The sequence below is a fragment of the Anoplophora glabripennis genome, unplaced genomic scaffold (assembly GCF_000390285.2).
Source record: "Anoplophora glabripennis isolate ALB-LARVAE unplaced genomic scaffold, Agla_2.0 scaffold9, whole genome shotgun sequence".
NCBI lineage: Eukaryota > Metazoa > Arthropoda > Insecta > Coleoptera > Cerambycidae > Anoplophora > Anoplophora glabripennis.
In genome coordinates this window covers 2,363,191-2,383,902 of record NW_019416258.1, presented here as the reverse complement: position 1 = coordinate 2,383,902, position 20,712 = coordinate 2,363,191, and the positions used below count along the sequence as shown (strand labels likewise).

At 35.5% G+C, this 20,712-nt stretch overlaps 2 protein-coding genes across 8 annotated transcripts in view; both read left to right on the top strand.

The window, feature by feature from the left end:
• LOC108909440 (mucin-5AC) overlaps window positions 1-5,483 on the top strand; it is a 62,417-nt gene extending 56,934 nt beyond the window's left edge. For 2 of the 7 annotated variants that reach the window (XM_018713829.1, XM_018713798.1), the window contains exons 7-17: window positions 150-355; window positions 414-460; window positions 518-679; window positions 1,107-2,465; window positions 2,855-2,956; window positions 3,009-3,202; window positions 3,696-3,921; window positions 4,103-4,232; window positions 4,286-4,593; window positions 4,652-4,850; window positions 4,909-5,483. In XM_018713829.1, coding sequence (XP_018569345.1) covers window positions 150-355; window positions 414-460; window positions 518-679; window positions 1,107-2,465; window positions 2,855-2,956; window positions 3,009-3,202; window positions 3,696-3,921; window positions 4,103-4,232; window positions 4,286-4,593; window positions 4,652-4,850; window positions 4,909-5,067 — 3,092 coding nt within the window. In that variant the 3' untranslated portion in view covers window positions 5,068-5,483. Of the gene's footprint in view, window positions 1-149; window positions 356-413; window positions 461-511; window positions 680-1,106; window positions 2,466-2,854; window positions 2,957-3,008; window positions 3,203-3,315; window positions 3,654-3,695; window positions 3,922-4,102; window positions 4,233-4,285; window positions 4,594-4,651; window positions 4,851-4,908 lie in introns of those variants that run through there. The other 5 variants (XM_018713790.1, XM_018713782.1, XM_018713813.1 and 2 more) reach the window with 4 other exon arrangements.
• A 285-nt stretch (window positions 5,484-5,768) lies between these two features.
• LOC108909123 (ionotropic receptor 21a) lies at window positions 5,769-19,819 on the top strand. The gene is made up of 8 exons (XM_023457292.1): window positions 5,769-6,194; window positions 6,244-6,440; window positions 8,075-8,197; window positions 14,484-14,887; window positions 14,943-15,083; window positions 15,132-15,324; window positions 15,374-15,572; window positions 19,236-19,819. Exons 1-8 carry the CDS (start codon window positions 5,769-5,771, stop codon window positions 19,806-19,808), a joined length of 2,256 nt encoding a protein of 751 aa, XP_023313060.1. The 3' UTR covers window positions 19,809-19,819.
• Window positions 19,820-20,712: the final 893 nt, after the last annotated feature.

Genomic DNA, 20,712 nt, shown 5'->3' with positions numbered 1-20,712 from the left:
GCATTTAGTAAATAAATAAATATTATATCATCAATAAAATAATTGTTAAATAATTTGAACAAACGTTTTTTATCGTACCGGGACCATTTGATGTATTTACTTGCAAACAACCAAATGCTCATAGTCGCTGATGATGGTTATTGGTTTAGATTATTCTCAACATAATTATAATAATGCTCCAAGAGCCCAAACTACAAGCTACAGAGGTACTCCCGCACCTGTCGTTCAGTCGACTTCAACTCGAGAAGAACCACCAAAGCGTGGAAATTCCGTTTATCTGAACAATTACAGTCAGGACATATACCAACAGTCAACGGGTGCAGATTATGCAGACGACAACAGATATGACGCGCAGGTACATTAATTTTAAGTAAATTGTTTCGTAGTTGTTATTTGCATAACAAAAATTACAGGTGGATGATCAGACATCTTACAGGCAATCTAGCAGGCAACCGACTAGGTAAGATTTTTTTTATTAGTACTTTTATGTGTTATTATGTAAATAATGTAGTCTTAGGGGAGACAGGAATGAGTTAAATGATGTTGAAGAAGCCATCACTAAAAGAACGACGACTAGTACCACCACAAGAAAAACAACAACAACAACTAGAACCACCACAACAACGACGACCCCACGAACTATTCCCCCCAAAAAGAGTACACCACCACCCCCAGCAAGGTACTACAAAATAAGAAGCATCTGGCAGTTCGCAGCGCATGCATGATTTTTTTTACCATAGCATCATTTTTTTCATTCGACGGCTTTGCTCATTTTTGTAGTATCTTTCATTTCATCCTACGTTTCGAACTTCATCGCCCTCTTGCGTTCATTTGATATGTTTTATGGAAAACGTCATTGTAACTCATGTAGCGTTGTAGATGTTTTTTACTAATACTAATGTCTGCTATAAGATGAGATTGCAGCCTCATACCAAACTTTTAAAGCTTTTTTCCCCTTGGAATGATCCTTTTAACAGTTTAATACAATTTGTGCTTCTGCAATTATACTGTCCGCCCCCTTGGTATGATCGACGTGTTGCTTGCTGTGACCTCATCTTAGTTTTTGTCTCGAAATAGGGTATTACAACAGGTATCGTTTCTTCTAGCAGTACGCCTGTCACAGCCAAAGAAAATCAAACACAAGCACAGTCAATTTTTAATACAATACCAGAGGACCCGGGACACACCCTTGATGTTCCTGCAATTTTACCATCAGACCCGATCCCTTCCATTGTTTCTGGCAATAGACCCGACATATCTACGACTGTGCCAGCTACACTTAGACCAAAATCCCTCGAAACACATTCAGACATTACCTTGCATGATAGTAGTTTTCGTGACGATTCTGTAATTAAGAAACCTTCTCCTTTCTCTCTTCCTTCGCAAATAACAACTGTAAAACCTGCTTTTCACTATATTACTAAGGCACCCAAGTCAACAACTCTCGTCTCTAGCACTGAACATTTACATAGCACTGATGATGAATTAGGTAGTTTTAATAAAACAAATGTTATTAACCAGCACCAAACAAGCACCGTCCGTAGATCTAGAAATAAAATTATAGTACCCACAACATATTCACCCCCAAAATTTTTTCTTAAATCTATACTAAAAAAACCCGTTTCACACACCACACCGATATTTATACCCACAAACGCATCTGACGCCCAAAGAGATAACGTATTACGCAGACCTGAAGCTCAAAATAGATTCTACAAAACGTTAAGAGCAGTACGCAAATTAATTAATCCAGTCGTGTTAAACCACGAATTGTCTGCCACAACTGGTACGAGTTATGCTTCCGCCGAACAACTAGCCTCGGACGTAAATGAAGAGCTAGTTTCGAATTCGCAAGATTACCAAAATTCAAATTCCCTTACCACTGAACCGAAAGCGTTAGATTCGAGAGTATCATCGACAACTGTCAGATTTTCTGGCATAAAACCAGTCACAATAAAAATGAAAACTACTACCACTACCACGTCAACTACTTCTCTCAAAACTACTACCACAGCCAAAATACCTCCTAGCACTTATTCAACACCTGTAACAACCAGGAAACATTTTAACGATGATTACGTCAGCGAACGGTTACGGTCGCGTATCGAAAACGAAAAAGCGAGCGATTACGTAGAACCAGACCAAAGTAACTTTACTGCACCAGTAAAAAAACGTTTCCGCACAACAGTAGAAATACCCCCTGCACATGAATTGTTAGACAGTGATGATAAACAGAAACCAGAGCCGGACCAACCTCCACTATATAAGCCCAAACCCCTCCCCAAGCCCGTATCCACCGCGACCAAGACAGATGTCCCTCAAAACACCTCTGTTCCCACTAGAGCATCCCGGGTAAATGCAGCAATTAAAACATTAATTGCGAACGGGGGGACGCGGAGACCTAATACAAAATGTAATGAGAACCAAAGCCCCAATTCAAAATGCAACAACGACCCAAAGCAGAGGTATTTATTCCTCATATAGTAAAAGTTGCAAAAGTAATTTGCATGATCACCGATTCTTTCTCTTAATCTATTGCACCTTTTCTGTTAACTATATCTTCCCTACACGCTTCATCGGGACTAGCAAGGACGGATTTTGGTAACTCCTTAAGAGACTGGAAGTTGACTTTGGACCTTACCCATCCCCACAGAGTAACACTTGCAAATTTAACACACACAGTTTGGTTACCAGTCACATTCTACATATTACATCTGCGGATCGGGTTATTATAATGTGTAGCTCAATATTAACCAAACATCGTGCATGTGACGTGGTGAAAGAATAACTAGCAACTTAGCACTACTTAAAAACTGTTCCAGTCAAGCCTCTAAAGCAAAACATTTTATTTTAGAACTAGCTCAAGAGGGCGAGGTACTGCCCACTACGCTAGCAACGGGGCGCAAATAACCAATAACGAAGTTACAGTCAACACAAACCGCGGAACACCTGCGCCGTAAGTACCACCCATTACTTTGTGTCACAAATGTATAATTGTCGCTTTATAGACGATCCAGACCAACCCTAAAACCGTCAACATCGATCGTTTCCAAAGCACAAGAATTTGTTGACATTTATAAGTACCCCCCAAGACGACCCGATCCAATTTACCCACAACCTCAACCAGACAAAACAGCTGCCAAGTGCAGGAAGGATGTGTGTTTGCTTCCGGACTGCAGCTGCGGTGGAAAAGAAATCCCTGGTAAGTTAAGATTCTAAAAACAGCAGTAGAAGTAGTCACTTACAGATATATACAGGCCCCCGTTCCCGATAAACATTATAATGTGCATGTTAGAAATATTTTTTATTAAATAGGAGATTTACCCGTGGAGGAAACGCCCCAGATGGTTCTAATGACCTTTGATGACGCTGTTAATGATTTAAATAAAGAATATTATATCGAATTGTTCGAGAACGGACGGAAGAATCCGAATGGTTGTCCAATTTCAGCTACATTTTACGTGTCCCACGAATGGACCGATTACAGCCAGGTGCAAAACCTCTACGCGGACGGCCACGAGCTAGCCTCCCATACCGTTTCGTAAGTGGCCCAGTTTTGGACGGGGTCTGGAGCTGGCAGCTGTACTGTACTTTACTTGAACTTTTTTTTACTTGCTTTGTTGCTTTGCGATAGCTGATTACAAGTTTATAACTTATTTTTCTTTCTGTCTTTTTTCTGTGCTACTAACAAATAGGAGACCTCCCTGTTGAACAAGTACCCCAAATCGTATTGCTTACCTTCGACGATTCCGTGAACGATTTGAACAAAGGCTTGTACATGGACTTGTTCGAAAAAGGTAGAACCAATCCCAATGGATGTCCCATAGCCGCCACGTTCTATGTATCTCACGAGTGGACAGATTATAGTCAAGTGCAAAATTTATATTCTGATGGACACGAAATTGCTTCACACACCGTGTCGTAAGTCAACCCCACTATTGCACTCTACGTTATCATCAATTGCACCCCTAACCTCTTGCAGTAGCGTGGTAACCCGTGACATTGTCGCTTAACAATATTATAACTTTATATTTCATACGCTTGCGTGTCTAACTCACGAACTTAATTCCATTGACCATATTACTAACCTATATTCAATTAGGCATAGCTTTGGAGAACAATTCTCCCAAAAGAAATGGACCAGAGAAGTAGCCGGACAAAGAGAAATTCTATCTGCTTATGGAGGTGTTCACTTGGAAGACGTTAGAGGAATGAGAGCCCCGTTCTTATCGGTAAGATCCTTTCGATTCACTTCAAATTTTATACTAACAGAAACATTCATTAGGTGGGTGGAAACAAGATGTTCAAGATGTTGTATGATTCAAACTTCACATATGACTCTTCTATGCCTATCTACGAAAACAAACCACCTAGTTGGCCTTACACCCTTGATTACAAACTGTTCCATGACTGCATGATACCTCCCTGCCCAACAAGATCATACCCAGGTGTTTGGGAAGTACCCATGGTTATGTGGCAAGACTTAAATGGTGGTAGATGTTCGATGGGTGATGCCTGTAGCAACCCACCAGATGCTGAAGGAGTCTTCAAGATGTTGACGAAGAATTTCCAGAGACATTACACTACCAACAGGTATGCCACAACACTCTGTGTACCTTGCTAGTAGTTTGACACATTTTCTATTTAATAGGGCGCCATTTGGTTTATTCTACCACGCAGCTTGGTTCACACAACCTCATCACAAAGAAGGATTCATCAACTTCATCGACAGCATCTTAGCCATGAAGGATGTTTGGTTACTTACCAACTGGCAAGCCATTCAGTGGGTCCGAGATCCTACCCCAGTTTCAAGGATAGGTTCCTTCCAACCGTTCCAATGCGAATACTCTGTAAGTGTTATTTGAAATGATTGTTAAAAGCAACTGGAACGTGTTTCTTTTTATTTAGAACCGCCCTAAGAGATGCAACAATCCAAAAGTATGCAACTTGTGGCACAAGTCCGGAGTAAGATACATGAGGACCTGCCAGCCATGCCCAGATATCTATCCATGGACTGGAAATACGGGAATACGCAGTAGTAGAATCGACAACGACATCGAGGATTAGCGGAGCCAAATTTTTGTGGTTGACATGAACTTAAAGTCAATAATAGGCCATAACAACATTATTTTAAATGTTGTTTAATTCTTAAGGTACCTAAGAAACGTATTTAAAAAAGAACCGATGTTGTTTAGGTGTCAAGACACATCGCTATGTGATGGTCATCATACCTCGCCAACATCATTTTTATGGCCTCATAGAAAAATTTGTAAATATTTAATGTAACTAATTATAAAATATCCTAATGCTGCCGTTGAAATTAGTTAATTCTCGAACTGCGTATAGCACACTTTTTAGCAGTTTTGTAATATTTTTTACCTGTATTTAAAATATCTAATTTATTGTATTTCCAACTTTTTTAAGATCGATTTTCTCTATGTGAACCAGTGAGTGATAGATTATTAAATAAAATACTCTTTATACATCGGAGTTTTATTTTCAATTACCCCATCCCCACTGAAATTAATAAATCAATTTGGAACACCTGCAAGTAGTTAATTATTAAAATCTATTATTCCTCACCCCTTATAAAACGGAACCAAAACAGATCTATCTTTAATCTACAAGCAACAATGAAACTACATCTTCTAAGTGTTCTAATTGTTGTAATAACTGCAAAATGTGAAGGTGCAGACAAAAGAGCTTTACAAAAATTTCACGAAAAACCGCCCTGGATAAAATGGTCAGAAACGTTTTTTGGAAAAACGATGGTGGATCAACAAGCTTACTTGGTTAAACTTTTAAAAAAAGTGACTAACGATTACTTATCAGAATGCACCCCCGTTATATTATACGACACTTTCACGGAGTTATACGACAATTTGCTCTTGGAGAAACTACTAACTAATTTCCCATTCGCGTATATCCACGGACAAATTACCGACAACTACGAACTTAAGGTAAAAACCACCCTGGATAAAAAGGCGCAGAGTTCTTGTGTGAGTTACATACTGTTCATGAAGGACGTCATGCGAAGTAAAGACGTCATCGGGGAACAGAACTGCAATAAAGTTATCGTAGTAGCAAGATCGTCGCAATGGAGAGTTATCGAATTTTTATCCCACAAGGAATCGCAAAATTTCGTTAACTTACTCGTCATTGTTAAGTCAGGCCAAGTAGTACCTCAGAATGAAGTTAGTAAGTACTGCATTGTTGTGAATGTAACTAAGTGATCATTTTTAGGAATCGCCGTATATTTTGTACACGCACAAGTTGTACGTAGATGCTATAGGGTCGAGCAAGCCTGATGTCCTAACGACGTGGATGAAAGGGAAATTCACAAGACACGTTAATCTATTTCCGAAGAAGATGGTTTATGGGTTCTCGGGTCACAGATTTCTCGTGGCTGTTTCGCACCAACCGCCGTTTATAGTAAACAAGTATGTCAAGCATTTATTGAACCAAGATTACCTACAAAAAATGATCCAGGGTGATAACAATGGGAAAATCGAAAGCTGAAGATATTACACGTGACATGGTGACTATTGGCGCAAACATGCCTTATCCGAAAGTTGATAGTTTCGGAAATACAGGGTGTTAAAATTAAAGTTAAAATTTTAAATCGTTTTTTTGCGATTATTCTGAAAATATGTAGGTTAGGAACTTGAAAATTTGTGAAACTATATTTTTTTAGGCGACGAATAAGATGCGTGTTGTAATTTCTCAGCATTGCTCATAGAGTACGCCACTTACGACCAATTTTACCGAAAATTGAGTTAATAACTTTTTACCCTGTATATCTAACATGGAACTTGATTCAAAACCTGAAAGAGCAATCATTTTTCCATTAATTGTGTATACATGTTTCATTTCGGCATCTCGATCCGTTTTCGAGAAAAATCGATTTAACGAACACTATGTTTTGATAATACGAGAAATTAAAAGCGAAACAAACCAAGTGTTTATTCGTGTTATTACAACAATTAACAATAAAACAAATGAAATTCGTAATAATGATTTAAAGTCAGTGTTCGAAGAATCCACCGTTGACATTTACACACTTTACACAACGTTTTCTGAGAGATCTTCGAGTTTGAAACAACATATTGGGATTGCGTTTGACTTCGTTGGCAGCGATTTGTATTCTTTGCCACAACTCTTCACACGAACCAATAGATTCTTCCAATTAGAAAAATGAAGAGGATTGAAGTCCAGACTTCTGGGTGGCCAAGTAAAAATGCTTCCACGGCTTGAAGAAGTTCCACTTTATTTAAGAAGAGACACGTGGTTCATGCACGACGGAGCTCCACTGCATTTTTCTTGGCCAGTGCGTGCATATTTAGATGCAGTTTTTCCAAATTGCTGGATTGGCCATGTAAGCATTTTTGCTTGGCCATTCAGAAGTCCGGACTACAGTTTACAAAGAATCTATTGGCTCGTGTGAAGAGTTGTGGAAAATAATACAAATCGCTGCCAACGAAGTCAGACGCAATCTCAATATGTTGTTTCAAACTCGAAGATCTCTCAGAAAACGTGTAAAGTGTATCGGTGTCAACGGTGGATCCTTCGAACAATTACTTTAAATCATTATTACGTATTTTATTTGTTTTATTGTTAATTGTTGTAATAACACGAAGAAACAAGTTTGTTTTGCTTGTAATTTTTCATTATCAAAACATAGTGTTCGTTAAATCGATTTTTCTCGAAAACGGATCGAGATACCAAAATGAAACAAGAGTACATAATTAATGGAAAGATGATAGCTCTTTTAGGTTTTTAATCAAGTTTCATGTTAAATATACAGGGTAAAAAGGTATTAACTAAACTAAAAAAAAATATAGTTTCACAAATTTTCAAGTTCCTAACCTACATATTTTCAGAATAATCGCAAAAAAACGATTTAAAATTTTAACTTTCAACACCCTGTATTTCCGAACCTATCAACTTTCGGATAAGGCATGTTTGCGCCAGTGGTCACCATTTTACGAGTAGTATCTTCAGCTTTCGACTTTCCCATTGTTAATGAATAACCCTGTATTTCTGTAAAATACATTAATGTAGACGTTTTATTCAGGGGGAGAAATGAGAATGGCGACAACATTTACGAAGGCATTGAATTGCGACTGATCGAAATGTTGGCCAAAAGGTTTAATTTCACCACGGACTACAAAGAGGCCCCTGATGCTGACGTAATGGGGTAAGTAGAATTTATAAAAAAGTATTTCTTTTCTGAATAAATTTAGAGGATTTAAATAATACAGCACATAATTTTTAGATGTATATTTTAAAAATTCAACTCCTATTTAGTCCTTTAACCTTGGCTTGACGGGAATGTTCTTAAACAAAACTATTTGTAAATTAAGTAAATACGAAAATTGTAAAAAGATTTGAAAAACATTAAAGTCAGTAAGAAGACCCAAGACAATCATAAAAATTTGTCATTACGCTTTCTCATCACGAAAATGTTCGATTTGATCATAATGATGTTTCTACAGGGTGTATTTAAATGAAGAATAAATTGATAAACCAGATAAACTTGAGGTCAAAATACAATTGGGTCAAATACAGGCTGTTACAAATTCGCTACTCACTACAGGGATCTCAGTAATGGTAAGAGATACAAAGTAGCTTAAATGGGGGGCAAAGTTGCGCAATCAGGAGACCAACATTATGCCTCTAAAAAATCAAGGCTAACATGATGAGTTTTCAAAATATTTGACAAATACCGAAATTTTGGAAATCCGTTTTTGTTTCATTTCAGCCTTATTTAAGGTGATACTGAAAAAAGAAGAACACATTCTCATGGCAACTTTTTGCCCTCTATCGAATGGTATAATCAATTTTTATATGTAACGTTTCGTCTCTCCAGGACCATCATCAACTTCATTTTTTTAAATACGACCCTGGAAATTTTATTACATTTTTTGCAAGCCTCCATGACCCCCAATACTGTACTGCCTCAGCCCGAACCAGATTAAGATGTTTTGTCTCGAAAAATTCATCTTCAATGTATTCGTTCCTTTATCTAAATTTTTTATTTAGATTTTTATGTTTATTGAATTATCGTATACTCTAAGTGGCATTAGACCCTGTGAAATCCACCAAATCATATTACGCTTATCTTCATTTTCAACATTTGGCAAAACGGAAACGATTTTGAACATTTACTCCAATTTTTTTAAGTATAATATTCATTTGGAGTTTTGGTTGTTCATACGCATTAATTTGTCATAATGAAATTAAAATTGTAAAAATGTTTTAATTTTGATTATGAAGGAGATTAAAACTTTAATAATGTTATATTGTAACATGTGATGGTAATAAGTAACGACACTTAGAGTATAATATAATTCAACAAACATAGAAATCTAAATAAAAAATCTAGATAAATTTGGAACGAATACATTGAAGATGATGAATTTTTCGAGACGAAACGATTGAATCTGGTTCAGGCTGAGGCAGTACAGTATTGGGGGTCATCAAAATATGTAATAAAATTACCAGGGTCGTATTTAAAAAAATTAAGTTGATGATGGTCCTGAAGAGACGGAAGGTTACATATAAAAATTTATTATGCCATTCGATAGAGGGCAAAAAATTGCCATGAGAAAGTGTTCTTCTTTTTTCAATATCACCTCAAGCAAGGCTGAAATGAAACAAAAACGGATTTTCAAAATTTCGTTTTTTTTTCAAATATTTCGAAAATTATTGATTTTTTATTGGTCTCCTGATTATGCAACTTTGCCCCCATTTAAGCTACTTCGTAGCTCTTATCGTTTCTGAGATCCCTGTAGTGAGAAACGAATTTCTGACAGCCTGTATACTCTAGTTTAAAGTTACTTAATAAGATGTTTAACTTCATTGGATCTGTACATGATTATGTCACCAGTGGCGGAGACACTGGGGATACCCTAACTATAAATAACAAAATTTCAACACCACTGACTGTTTTAGAAATAAGTTCTGCAAGTTAGTTTGATTGATAAATGCAATTTAAAGGAAGAATGTCTGTCAATTTTATTTTGAATATAAGAATTTTTTTCAAGTAATTATTAATTCCAGTACAAAAGATCCGTTTTCTATTTATTTGATATTTTACCATTTGTGAACAAAATTTTGAAAAATCAATGAAACAATGAAGTTCAAAATCAAAAAAATTAATCCATAGTGTACCTTGTGAATGCAATGAATACTATGTTCGAGAGAAATCTCAACCTGTGAATATTAAAATAAACGCACACAAAGATTGCAATAAAGAACAAATATTTGGGGAATTATATTTTTTTCATTTAATGGTCAATGGTCATGTAATTCAATTGGGTTCGGCCAAAATTTTGGAAACGGAAAATAATATCGTTACAAGAAAATTAAAAGGGACCGCGATTATTTTATTCAACGGTGAAAGATGTGTCAAAAATTACTTTGTAAACTTGAATTCTTGAATTAATTAATTAAATTGGTTAAAAATATTTAAAATAATATTTTAAATATGAAGCAAAACAAACTTAAACTGTCAAAAATATTTAAAAACAAAGTCAGTCAGTCCAGAAGGTAACTCTTTGAAGTGATGTGTATTTTGTATTGACAGCTTTTTTCAGTGATTTTTGGTTGGGCAAAACTATTTTCACAAAAAATAATCCTTCACAGGTGGCAAAATAAATACCCAATAAAGAAAAACAATAATAATTAATAATAATAAAATAGCAGTAGTGAAAAATTAGCATGCATTGTTTTCGTGAAGGTACAGTTTCAAAATTTTCTATTTATTCAACTGCATGATAAATTTATTTTAGGCTAAAAATAACTCGAAAACAACAATGAAAAACATTTTATTTTTTGAAATTCAATTGTGAATCAAATGAACTTACAGTATGCTCAAAATACTCAGTGGCGTCGAAATTCTGGTCTAGTAAAGGGGTAAAGGGGTCTTGTTATTATTATTATCTCCGCTACTGTTTAATACAATTGCATACACATTCAGTGACCCTTTACTTGGATACGCCCAAGTTTAATTAATTTTGACCTGGAGATTATCTGGTAGCAGTTCTGCCTGTTCCACTTTATTTATGTACACCCTGTACTAAATACAGGGTGTCCCGAAATTAATGCAACAATATTTGGTCACAGATTCTTAAGACAAATTTATTTTTGCCATGTGGCCCGCTCTTTCGGAGTTATGTCCCCTGAAATTCACCCCTAAGACTAGTCTTTTTTTATATCTCAGAACCCTGTTGTACAAGAATCACTAAATTTGGTACACAGGGGTTTTATGACATGTGGAATCTGATAGTGCTACGCTGCCGGAGCGAATTAAAGCTCTTTCATTTTTATTACTGGTAGAAGCAACTAGCTCGCGAGTGATTCTAATAAAACCGATAATTTTACTTAGATTAATCACCAGTGAACCTTAAACCACACCAAAGAGCTTACCAGAAAAGTTTTTTTTAAAGAGTGTTGAAAAGTTGATCAGAGTTTTGAAAAGTTTTTTTAAAAAAGTTTATAGAAAAGTTTTTATAAGTTTTAAGAACAGTTGTTCTTATTAGTTTTGAAAGGCCTATAAGGTTCTTCATTTTTGAGAAAAGTCTCAAATTATTTATTACATTAAAGTTTGGCGAATGTCATTAAAAATTCGTTGTAATAGTCTCTTAGATCGACATAGCGATCATTTAGCGAAATTTCAGTAGCTAAAATTACGATAGTCACTGCAATTTAAGTCAAACATTCTACTATTTTTTGGTAAACCTGGAAGGGATTAGGTCACACTTGAGCTCCAGATTCGAGTCTTCGGTCTAGGACGCCAGGACATCAGAGACCCTGTATTCCGCCGAACATCCGGTAAAAGTGAGAAATATAGGGAACTTTTATTTGTGCTATTTTATTTTCTCCAATCCCGACCTACAGGGAGAGGAAACTTTAGGAGGTTGTTTTGCTAGTTTTTTTGTAGGTTGGCGCCCTTTTGGTATCTTTTATCTCCCCTTAACGTTTTCCTCGAACTGGTAAATATACGGGGTGATTCAGAACTTATCAAAAAAAAATTCTGGATGTACAGGGGACCCTTACAAATACAATTTTGTAAAGAAAAAATTAAAACGAGCAGTTCGAAAATGATTTAAAAATACACTTCTGCACGGCACTGGAAACTGGTCCACTGTAAAACCTGACCTCGCACAATGCGACCGGCATGGCGGTGTGATAAAAACGGACAAAAACTTTCGCAAGGAAAGAAATATGTAAATAGAATTTTATCGCACCTATTTTATATCGGCAAATTCAACTGCTTTTGCCTTTATTAATTAATAAAATTAATTTGTGTTTTTAAATAATAAAATCATTTGACATACCCGATGTTACAACAATTGTTCAAAATTTTATCCACCAATGTGTAAACACATTTGGGTCCGTTGTACTCAGTTTCTACGAACTAACACAAATGTTGTCTTGTTTCACCATAACACAAATGCTTCACCATAAATTAAAACGATATCCATCAACTCCGAGTACACGCAAACCATTTTTGACACTAACTACCCATTTTTGACACTAACTACTAAAAACCTATTGTAAACACCACAGATAACAGGTAAATATCACAACGACGATTGCAAAATCCGAATTCAGTATTCGGAGTCGCTGAGGCCACGTGGCGAATGACGCTAGAGACTACAGTTGTCCAGCTATGTAGTGGTTGAATGTACTATATAACTTCAATATTTTTTCTCGGAAACTATAAGGATTTTACAAAAATTTTTTTTACGATATTCATTCCATTTCTCATGCTGCATCTATTCCCAAATTTTTTGGATAAGTTGTGAATCACCCTGTATATGCTGCGAATCAACATTAGAACCGACCCACTGCCCATTGCCGCCGCTATAAGAGGTGCCGTTCGCACTTTGTAACATGAACCTTTAAATAAACGCTATTAGAAATTCAAATATCAACCAAATTTTTTTGGTTCCAAAGACAAGGAGCCCACGAAAAAGTGGGGGTTCCCCGACAAAAAACGTAACACTAACAGATTCCACATGTCATAAAATCCCTGTGTACCAAATTTAGTGGGGTTCCGAGGTATAAAAAAGACTATTCTTAGGGGCAGACTTCAGGGAGGTGTAACTCCGAAAGAGGGGGGCGACTTGACAAAAATACGGGTTCCCTAAATCTGTCTTGAATCTACGTCCGTATTTTGTTGCAATAATTTCGGGACACCCTGTATAAAAAAATTACAGTGTTCTATGTTCTTTTAGTAGAAGTCAAAATTCGAAATAAAATATTAGATGTTAGTAACAACCAATACAACACGTAACTTACATCAAAATTAAATTATCTGCGGATCTCGTTCGCTATTTATTTTTCTGAAAGAAATTTAAAATTAGACAAATTGTTTCAACTTAACAAAATTAAAACATAATAAAAAAAAAATTCAGTCTTGTATAAAATCATTAGAATGGTTATAAAACCAATATTCATCACTAGTTAATTTAAATTTAAACTGTCAATCATTCCGTAACTGAAAAAATTATATGTTTTTAATTAAAACTTTGTTTCACAATAATCCTTATAGGAAAACAGCTATAACTACAGTTGATAGAATGAAATATTTAATTCTAGAACGGGTATTATATATTTCCTTATTTATCTGTAAAGTACAATATTTTATCTTCAATGTAAACTAAAATAATAGTGTTAATCGATGTCTCATTATACAGGGTGTTCAGGAAATAGGTGCAAATTATTTAGAGGGTAATTCTACTCATAAAAACATTGGTACAACTCGTTTTCACACGTTTTTGAAAATTCAATAATCCCAAAATTAATTTTTGATTTTGGTAAATTTATAAGGCTATGCAAAGTTATCAAAAAGTACTTATGGACGTTATTTTGAACTTTTTTCGGAACACCCTGTATGTTCTTACAATAAATAATTAACTTATCTTTCAAAGTTAAAGGGGAGCTGTGAAATAAAACATCTGTTCACAATTCTTTCCTTTGGCCTCGTTCTGTAATTTCTTTTTTAATATCAGACGTTTCACACCTCGTACAACACCTGGTACATTGACGGTCCAAGCTAAAAACACAGAAATATTAGGTTTTTTTTACTTAAAACATTTTAAAACCCAAAACTCCCCACGCCATAACACATTTTCAGAAATATTTTTCATGAAAAATATAATTAATCATCACTCTTTATAGTTAGTCTAATACTTAATAAAATATTGAAGAAAGTAAAGCGCACTTATCTTATATGCAAAACAGTGTTGCACCACGACATTAGATTTAGTAATTATCTTCCTTTACCCTATGTTCTAACCTTGGTTTATTTTCCTAAAAAAAAATTTTTAGATGTAAATTTTTTGTATGTAGTTACTTTATACGCCTTTTTTCATTTAACACTCTGTATAAAAGTGAAAAAAAGGTTTAAGTATCTGCACAACTAAGGAGTGTTACATACTCACCAAATACACGAATATCTTATTTGATTCAAGTTCTGGTGAAGCAGTTGCACAAATGGTGCAGAAAAGGAAGGCAAATCTAGGCCTAGGGGGCCTTTACATCACCCAAGATAGAATCGATAGGATTGCAATCAGCCAATGGCATTCCCAAGACTGCGCCGTTTTCATATCTTTAACATCAACTGCACTACCGAGGTATCGGGCTATAATGGGACCATTCCATTGGACAGTCTGGTTGGCAGTAACTATTATTTACATGCTTGCAATATTCCCTCTGACATTTTCCTATAAACTCACTCTGAAGGGTTTAATAACTAATCCCGAAGAAATGGAAAACATGTTCTGGTATGTCTTTGGTACGTTTACGAACTGTTTCACTTTCAGCGGAACCGAAGCTTGGAATAAGTCGGATAAATTTACCACAAGAATACTTATTGGTAGTTTTTTTAGAAACATCGCGATTTCAGTACGATTTACTTCGCAATGTTTCAGGATTTTACTGGTTGTTCTCAATTATCATCACAGCGTGCTACACCGGGTCTATTATAGCGTTTGTAACTATTCCAATATATCCAGCCGTGGTAGACACCGTAAGGCAGTTACTTGACGGAAGATATCAAATAGGGACTTTAGGTTAGTTAATAAGATAACACTTTCCAATTTCCTGACGGTGCTTTTCAGATAAAGGAGGATGGCCACACTTATTCGCAAACTCATCAGATGAAGGTACTGAAAAACTACTAAGGCATTTGGATCTTGTTCCCGACGTAGAATCTGGATTAAGGAATACCACCAAGAGCTTCATTTGGAACTATGCGTTCTTAGGTTCCAGAGCCCAGTTGGATTACATCGTCAGGACCAATTTTACAACAAAGTAATACATTAATTAAATCTAAACACAATTTTCCTTCATAAAATTTTAGGAGCAAGAGATCCATTTTGCATATCAGTGAGGATTGTTTGGCACCGTTCAACATTGGTGTTGGATATCCAAAAAATTCCATATACAGCGAGATACTCGACGTTGGAATTCTGCTAGCTCTACAGGCTGGCATCCTCAACAAACTAAAAGCAGACGTCGAGTGGGATATGATGAGAACCGCCACTGGAAGGCTATTAGCGGTGCAGTATCTCTTTTGTACTAAGGGGTGTTCCAAAACAGAGTCTTATATCTAAAATTACTTGTTTGGTAGGAATTTAGTCAAGTCGCATTAAGTCAGTACACGGCATAAAAAGTATTCCAACAATAAAATAATTAATAAAGAGTAAACACAAAATGATCCGTCTGAAGTGGGACACCCTGTAGATGTAATAAGTTATTAGCGATTTCAAAAAAAAGAAGCATTGCCGATAAATATTTAGTTCGTGACTTCCGGTTGTTACTTTTTCTTTATTAACCTGGATTAGGTCAGGAACTGTAATAAAAAACTACTATTGCACTTTCTGTTGACGTTTCGTCGTTTCTGTTACATCCTCAGGATTACCTACGTGTTGCGTGAGTTACTGTCTACAATTATGCAGGGTATCCCTGAAAAATATGGACAACGCTTGACCACAGATTCCTTGGATGAGAATAAGACTATTTAGCCTAACTTATCTATACAGGGTGTTTCTAAAATAGGGTTCCTAACTTCTGCTGCGTTTATAACACATTAAAATAATCCAAATAGTTCCTATTAACATATGCCCTAAAACGCACCCTTAGGAAGTTATATGCCCTTAAAAGGGCTCAAACAAAACTGTCTTTTTTTTCAAATAAATTGCAGTTATGAAGGATTCGATCATTTAATAAATAATTTAGGACATAAACTAAGACTATTTAAATTTAGAGTTACACTTACTAATTAAAGAACTAATTACTACTGCAGACAATAGCTAAATGTGAAATAGAAAATAATGGGATTAAAATTAGTAATAATAAGTTAAATTGCAAGAACTGCTCGAAGTGACCGCCTTGCATTTCGTTGCATAATCTATCTAGCTCGACGCTTCAATGATTTGCGAACTCTTTGGAAAATTCTAGTGTTTGCCTTATTTCCATGCACTCGGTTTCAATTTCCTCCCGTAGTTGCTGAATGGTCTCAATTGGAATTTTATAAACCTTTGCCTTAAGTTGACCCCACAAAAAATAGTCCAGGGGGTTAAGGTCAGGGGAACGTGGAGGCCAGGGAACAGGACCTCCTCGGCCTATCCATTTTTCTCCATACAACTCATTTAAGTGTTGTCTAACATTATGTAGGTAATGAGGTGGCGCCCCGTCCTGCATAAACCATATGCTATGGCGTTCAATTAAAGGGACATCTTCCAAATTCCTGGCAAGTCGTTAACTAAAAAATTGTAATAATCCTCACCATTGAATCGATTAAGCAACACAAACGGTCCGATTAGCCGATCGCCTAAAATACCTGCCCAAACATTGACGGAAAACCGAATCTGATGTCTAGACTGAAATATGCTGTGTGGGTTTTCATCAGCCCATTCATGAGCGTTATGAAAATTGACATAACCATCTTTACTGAGGCTTGCCTCATCCGTAAACAAAATAAGAGATGCAAAATTCGGAATCAGCCTCGATTTTCGCAAAAACCATTGGCAGAACTGCCGACGTGGTTCGTAGTCATTCGGATTTAAAGCTTGAACACGCTGGATATGAAAAGTATGAAGTAGTTGTTCACAAAGAATTCGCCAAAGTACGGAAAAACTTATGCATATGTGCGACACTTCTTACACTAACACTTGGATTGTCCTGCACAGCTCTCAATACATATTCTTCCATCACCGGTGTTCTTACAAATCTGTCTCTGCCACGATCATTTACTCTTGGTTGGAACGAACCATTTTCTCTTAAACGTTGATGTATTCTCTGAAATACCTGTCGAGAAGGAAGTCTTCTATTCGGGTATGCTGCCGCATACAGACGCCTCGCTTCTGATGCATTTCCAGCCGCACGGCCGTACATAAGGTGCATATCTGCCATTTCCGTGTTTGAATATGACTCCATTTTATGAGTTGCAATAATGTTGTATACTTAAATTTTCCACTCACCACTTTAACTAATTAAACACTGCAAAGCTCAATTGATAGTTTATCAATAACTTAAATTGTTAAGCGTTGTGGCAACGTCAGTCCTTTATTTGCTATGGTAAACAGATTTTTGTAATTTTTGGCCTAATAACTTAAAGAGCAGAGTAATTTTCAAACTCAATTTACTCGAAAACCATTGGAAATATCGATTTGGACAAAGATAATATTTTTTACGTAAAATTGTAAAGATTTTATAATTCTGTACAGAAAAATTGTAAAAAAATTGAAATAAAAAGATTACGGGTCGAAAACCCCCTTCACCCACCTAAATGGGACGCATATGATTTGCATGTCGAAAAACGGAGTAGACCATGTTATTTAACGTAAAAAGTTATGTAAGACCCATTCATTTTTTTCTATTTATTTGCGACCGTTTTCTCAATAACAGAAAAAAAAAACAGTTTTGTTTGGGCCCTTTTAAGTGCATATAACTTCCTAAGAGTGCGTTTTAGGAAACATGTTAATAGGAACTTTTTGGCTTATTTTAATGAGTTATAAACGCAGCAGAAGTTTAGAACCCTATTTTAGAAATACCCTGTATCGCACGAAAACGAAGCAAAATTTCAGTATAGTTCATAGGAAAAATTTTGTAGAGAATTGAATTTCCCATCGAAACGGCCTATTTAAAAAATTTAAAAGAAAAATTTTATTCAAGAAATCGTTAATAAATAATTTTAAACAAGTAAAAAATAAGATTGTTTTATTTTTTTACTTTTTTGACTAACTTTTTTTTAGTAGCAGTAGGCAAAGAAAATTGCTCTACAAAAAAACTAGATGAGATTTTCCCTTCGAAATGATGCGTTTTCAAAAGTTTTTGGACTAATATTGACTGAATTATAACCAGTCAAACTTAAATATTTTTTAGATTTTCGTCGTTTTTAACATAAACTAGCCAAAAAACTAAAAAAAAAAATAAAAAATCGAATTTTTTTCTTTTTTCAAATTGTTTATTAACGATTTTTTGCATAAAATCCATTAAAATTTTTTAAATAGGAAATTCAATTCCCTAAATAATTTTTCCCATGAACTACAGCGAAATTTGGCTTCATTTTCGAGCTACAATTATAAAATTGAAAGGGGTGCATTTTCACAACTATCTCCAATTTCCACCCTCTAATTTAATAGCACTCCGCGGTTTTTTCATGTAAAATGGCCATTTGAACGATTTATGTAATAAAATATCTTGAACGTCATAGTTCCTTTTAAAATTCTATAATCAATAGCCTATTAGAAGGCTATATATCAGTAGGCGTGCACTTTTGTATACAGGTTTAGAAAGTCCCCATGGTACATCGGTCGTTACGTAAGAGCGATAAAGTAAGTCATAGAAATCCGTGCGATAGACAAGTACGGTTACATTGAAGACGTTTCATAATGTGAATAGTTCTAACCCAAAACGGGCGGTGACTATTCAGATTATGAAACGTCTTCACTATAGCCATCCTTGTCTATCGCATGGATTTCTTTACTTTACTTTGTCGCTCTCATGTAAAGGCAGATGGACCATGTGGATTTTCCAGCCCTGTATAAATAGGTTATGCTCAATAGTCTTATTTTCATCCAAGGAACCTGTGATCAAGCGTTGCTCATACTTTTCAGGGACACCCTGTATATTTTTTTGAGATAAAAGTACCTTTTTGTTCCTTGTTCCTGACCTAATTCAATCGAAAAAAGAACAAAACAATAATGGACTGTTTTCAGGCGAGTTCCAAGGTTGGAGGCATCAAGGCACTGTCCTACGAAGACAGGGCGTTGAACCTAGACGACACCCAAGGAATGTTCCTGCTGTTGGGGGCGGGTTTTTTGGTTGGAGCGGGCGTTCTCATGTCTGAATGGTTAGGCGGTTGCTTCATGTTTTGCAAAGGCAAGAAACGAAACGACAGTGTGAGTTCAATCGAAAGCAATCCCAGGTCGTACGAAGGGAGAACACCACGGGAGAAGCTCAACTCTATCCAGTACGTCCGCATGCGCAACAGATTGGACAGCACTATAGATTTGGAACAAAATTTCGATTACGAAGTGCCTCGCGCTAAAAGGGTACAGATGAAAAAGCAAGAGTCGAATGGGGAGAATCACGTAAACTGTGTGGTACATGAAGTGGCAGATTCGCATAGCAGTGGAGGAAGCAAAGATTCTGACGATGATGACTTTAATGAAGAGATCAATAAGATTTTCGAAGAAGTTTTCGGGGAAAAAAACGTGGACAGTGACAGCTCTCACGAGGAAGTTACCGATACTTGCGACAAAGAGAATGTTATTGAGACGACAACTTAAAAAATATATATCTAACCCAGAGGTTTATCAATAGTAGATGTAATAAATTACTGTTAGTACTAGATAATTAGACTTTATGTAATCAAAAGATTAATAAATTAAAAATTAAAGCGTAACAATATTATTGTGTCATTTCGAATATTTTTTAAACAAAAACATTTTAAATTTAAAAAATCAAGCGCTTAAAATAAGAGATAAATTACTTACTCAATCTTTTCAACAACTTAGTAGTAGTTCCTTATCAACCAAAATGGCACATCCCCTCTAATTTTAATCTGAAACAATTTATTATTGTTAATATTGAACGGGGATCATTGAATAAAACGTGTATAAATGAAAAAGTCAGCACCATAAACCATAATCATGGCAGATGATTTGCTCAAAAAATAGTTCTCATCATGTTGAATCAAATAAGTACCTTCCATACAAAGCGTTCCGGAAATGTTGGGATGCAGCTCGATCACAAAGTCCTGAGACCAATATATCACACGAAGTCACAAAGACACAAAGTCATATATCTTGGATATAAAAGAAAATGAAACATTTTTTAATATCACCTTCCAACTATTTCAATTACAGACTTCTTAGAGAAAATAATATACAGACTGTTATTTTTTGGCGTCTACAAAATCAGTTTTTACAGTTAATTTATTTCTAGTGAATAAAACAGGAAAATCTGGGGCCTTTGGGTTTTGATCTCAGGAGTCTGTAGTCCAACAGCGTCTCAACCTTTCTCGAACATATTATATATTGCTTAGGATATTTTATTTTATCGTATATTTTAATAAAATAATAATAAATATGGGAAACATTGTTTCCTTTGTAATTTTTTTAAGAATACTAATATATATTCAGGAATAGAGAATTGAAAAATAAAAATAATTAGAAGAAAATAAATAAGAAA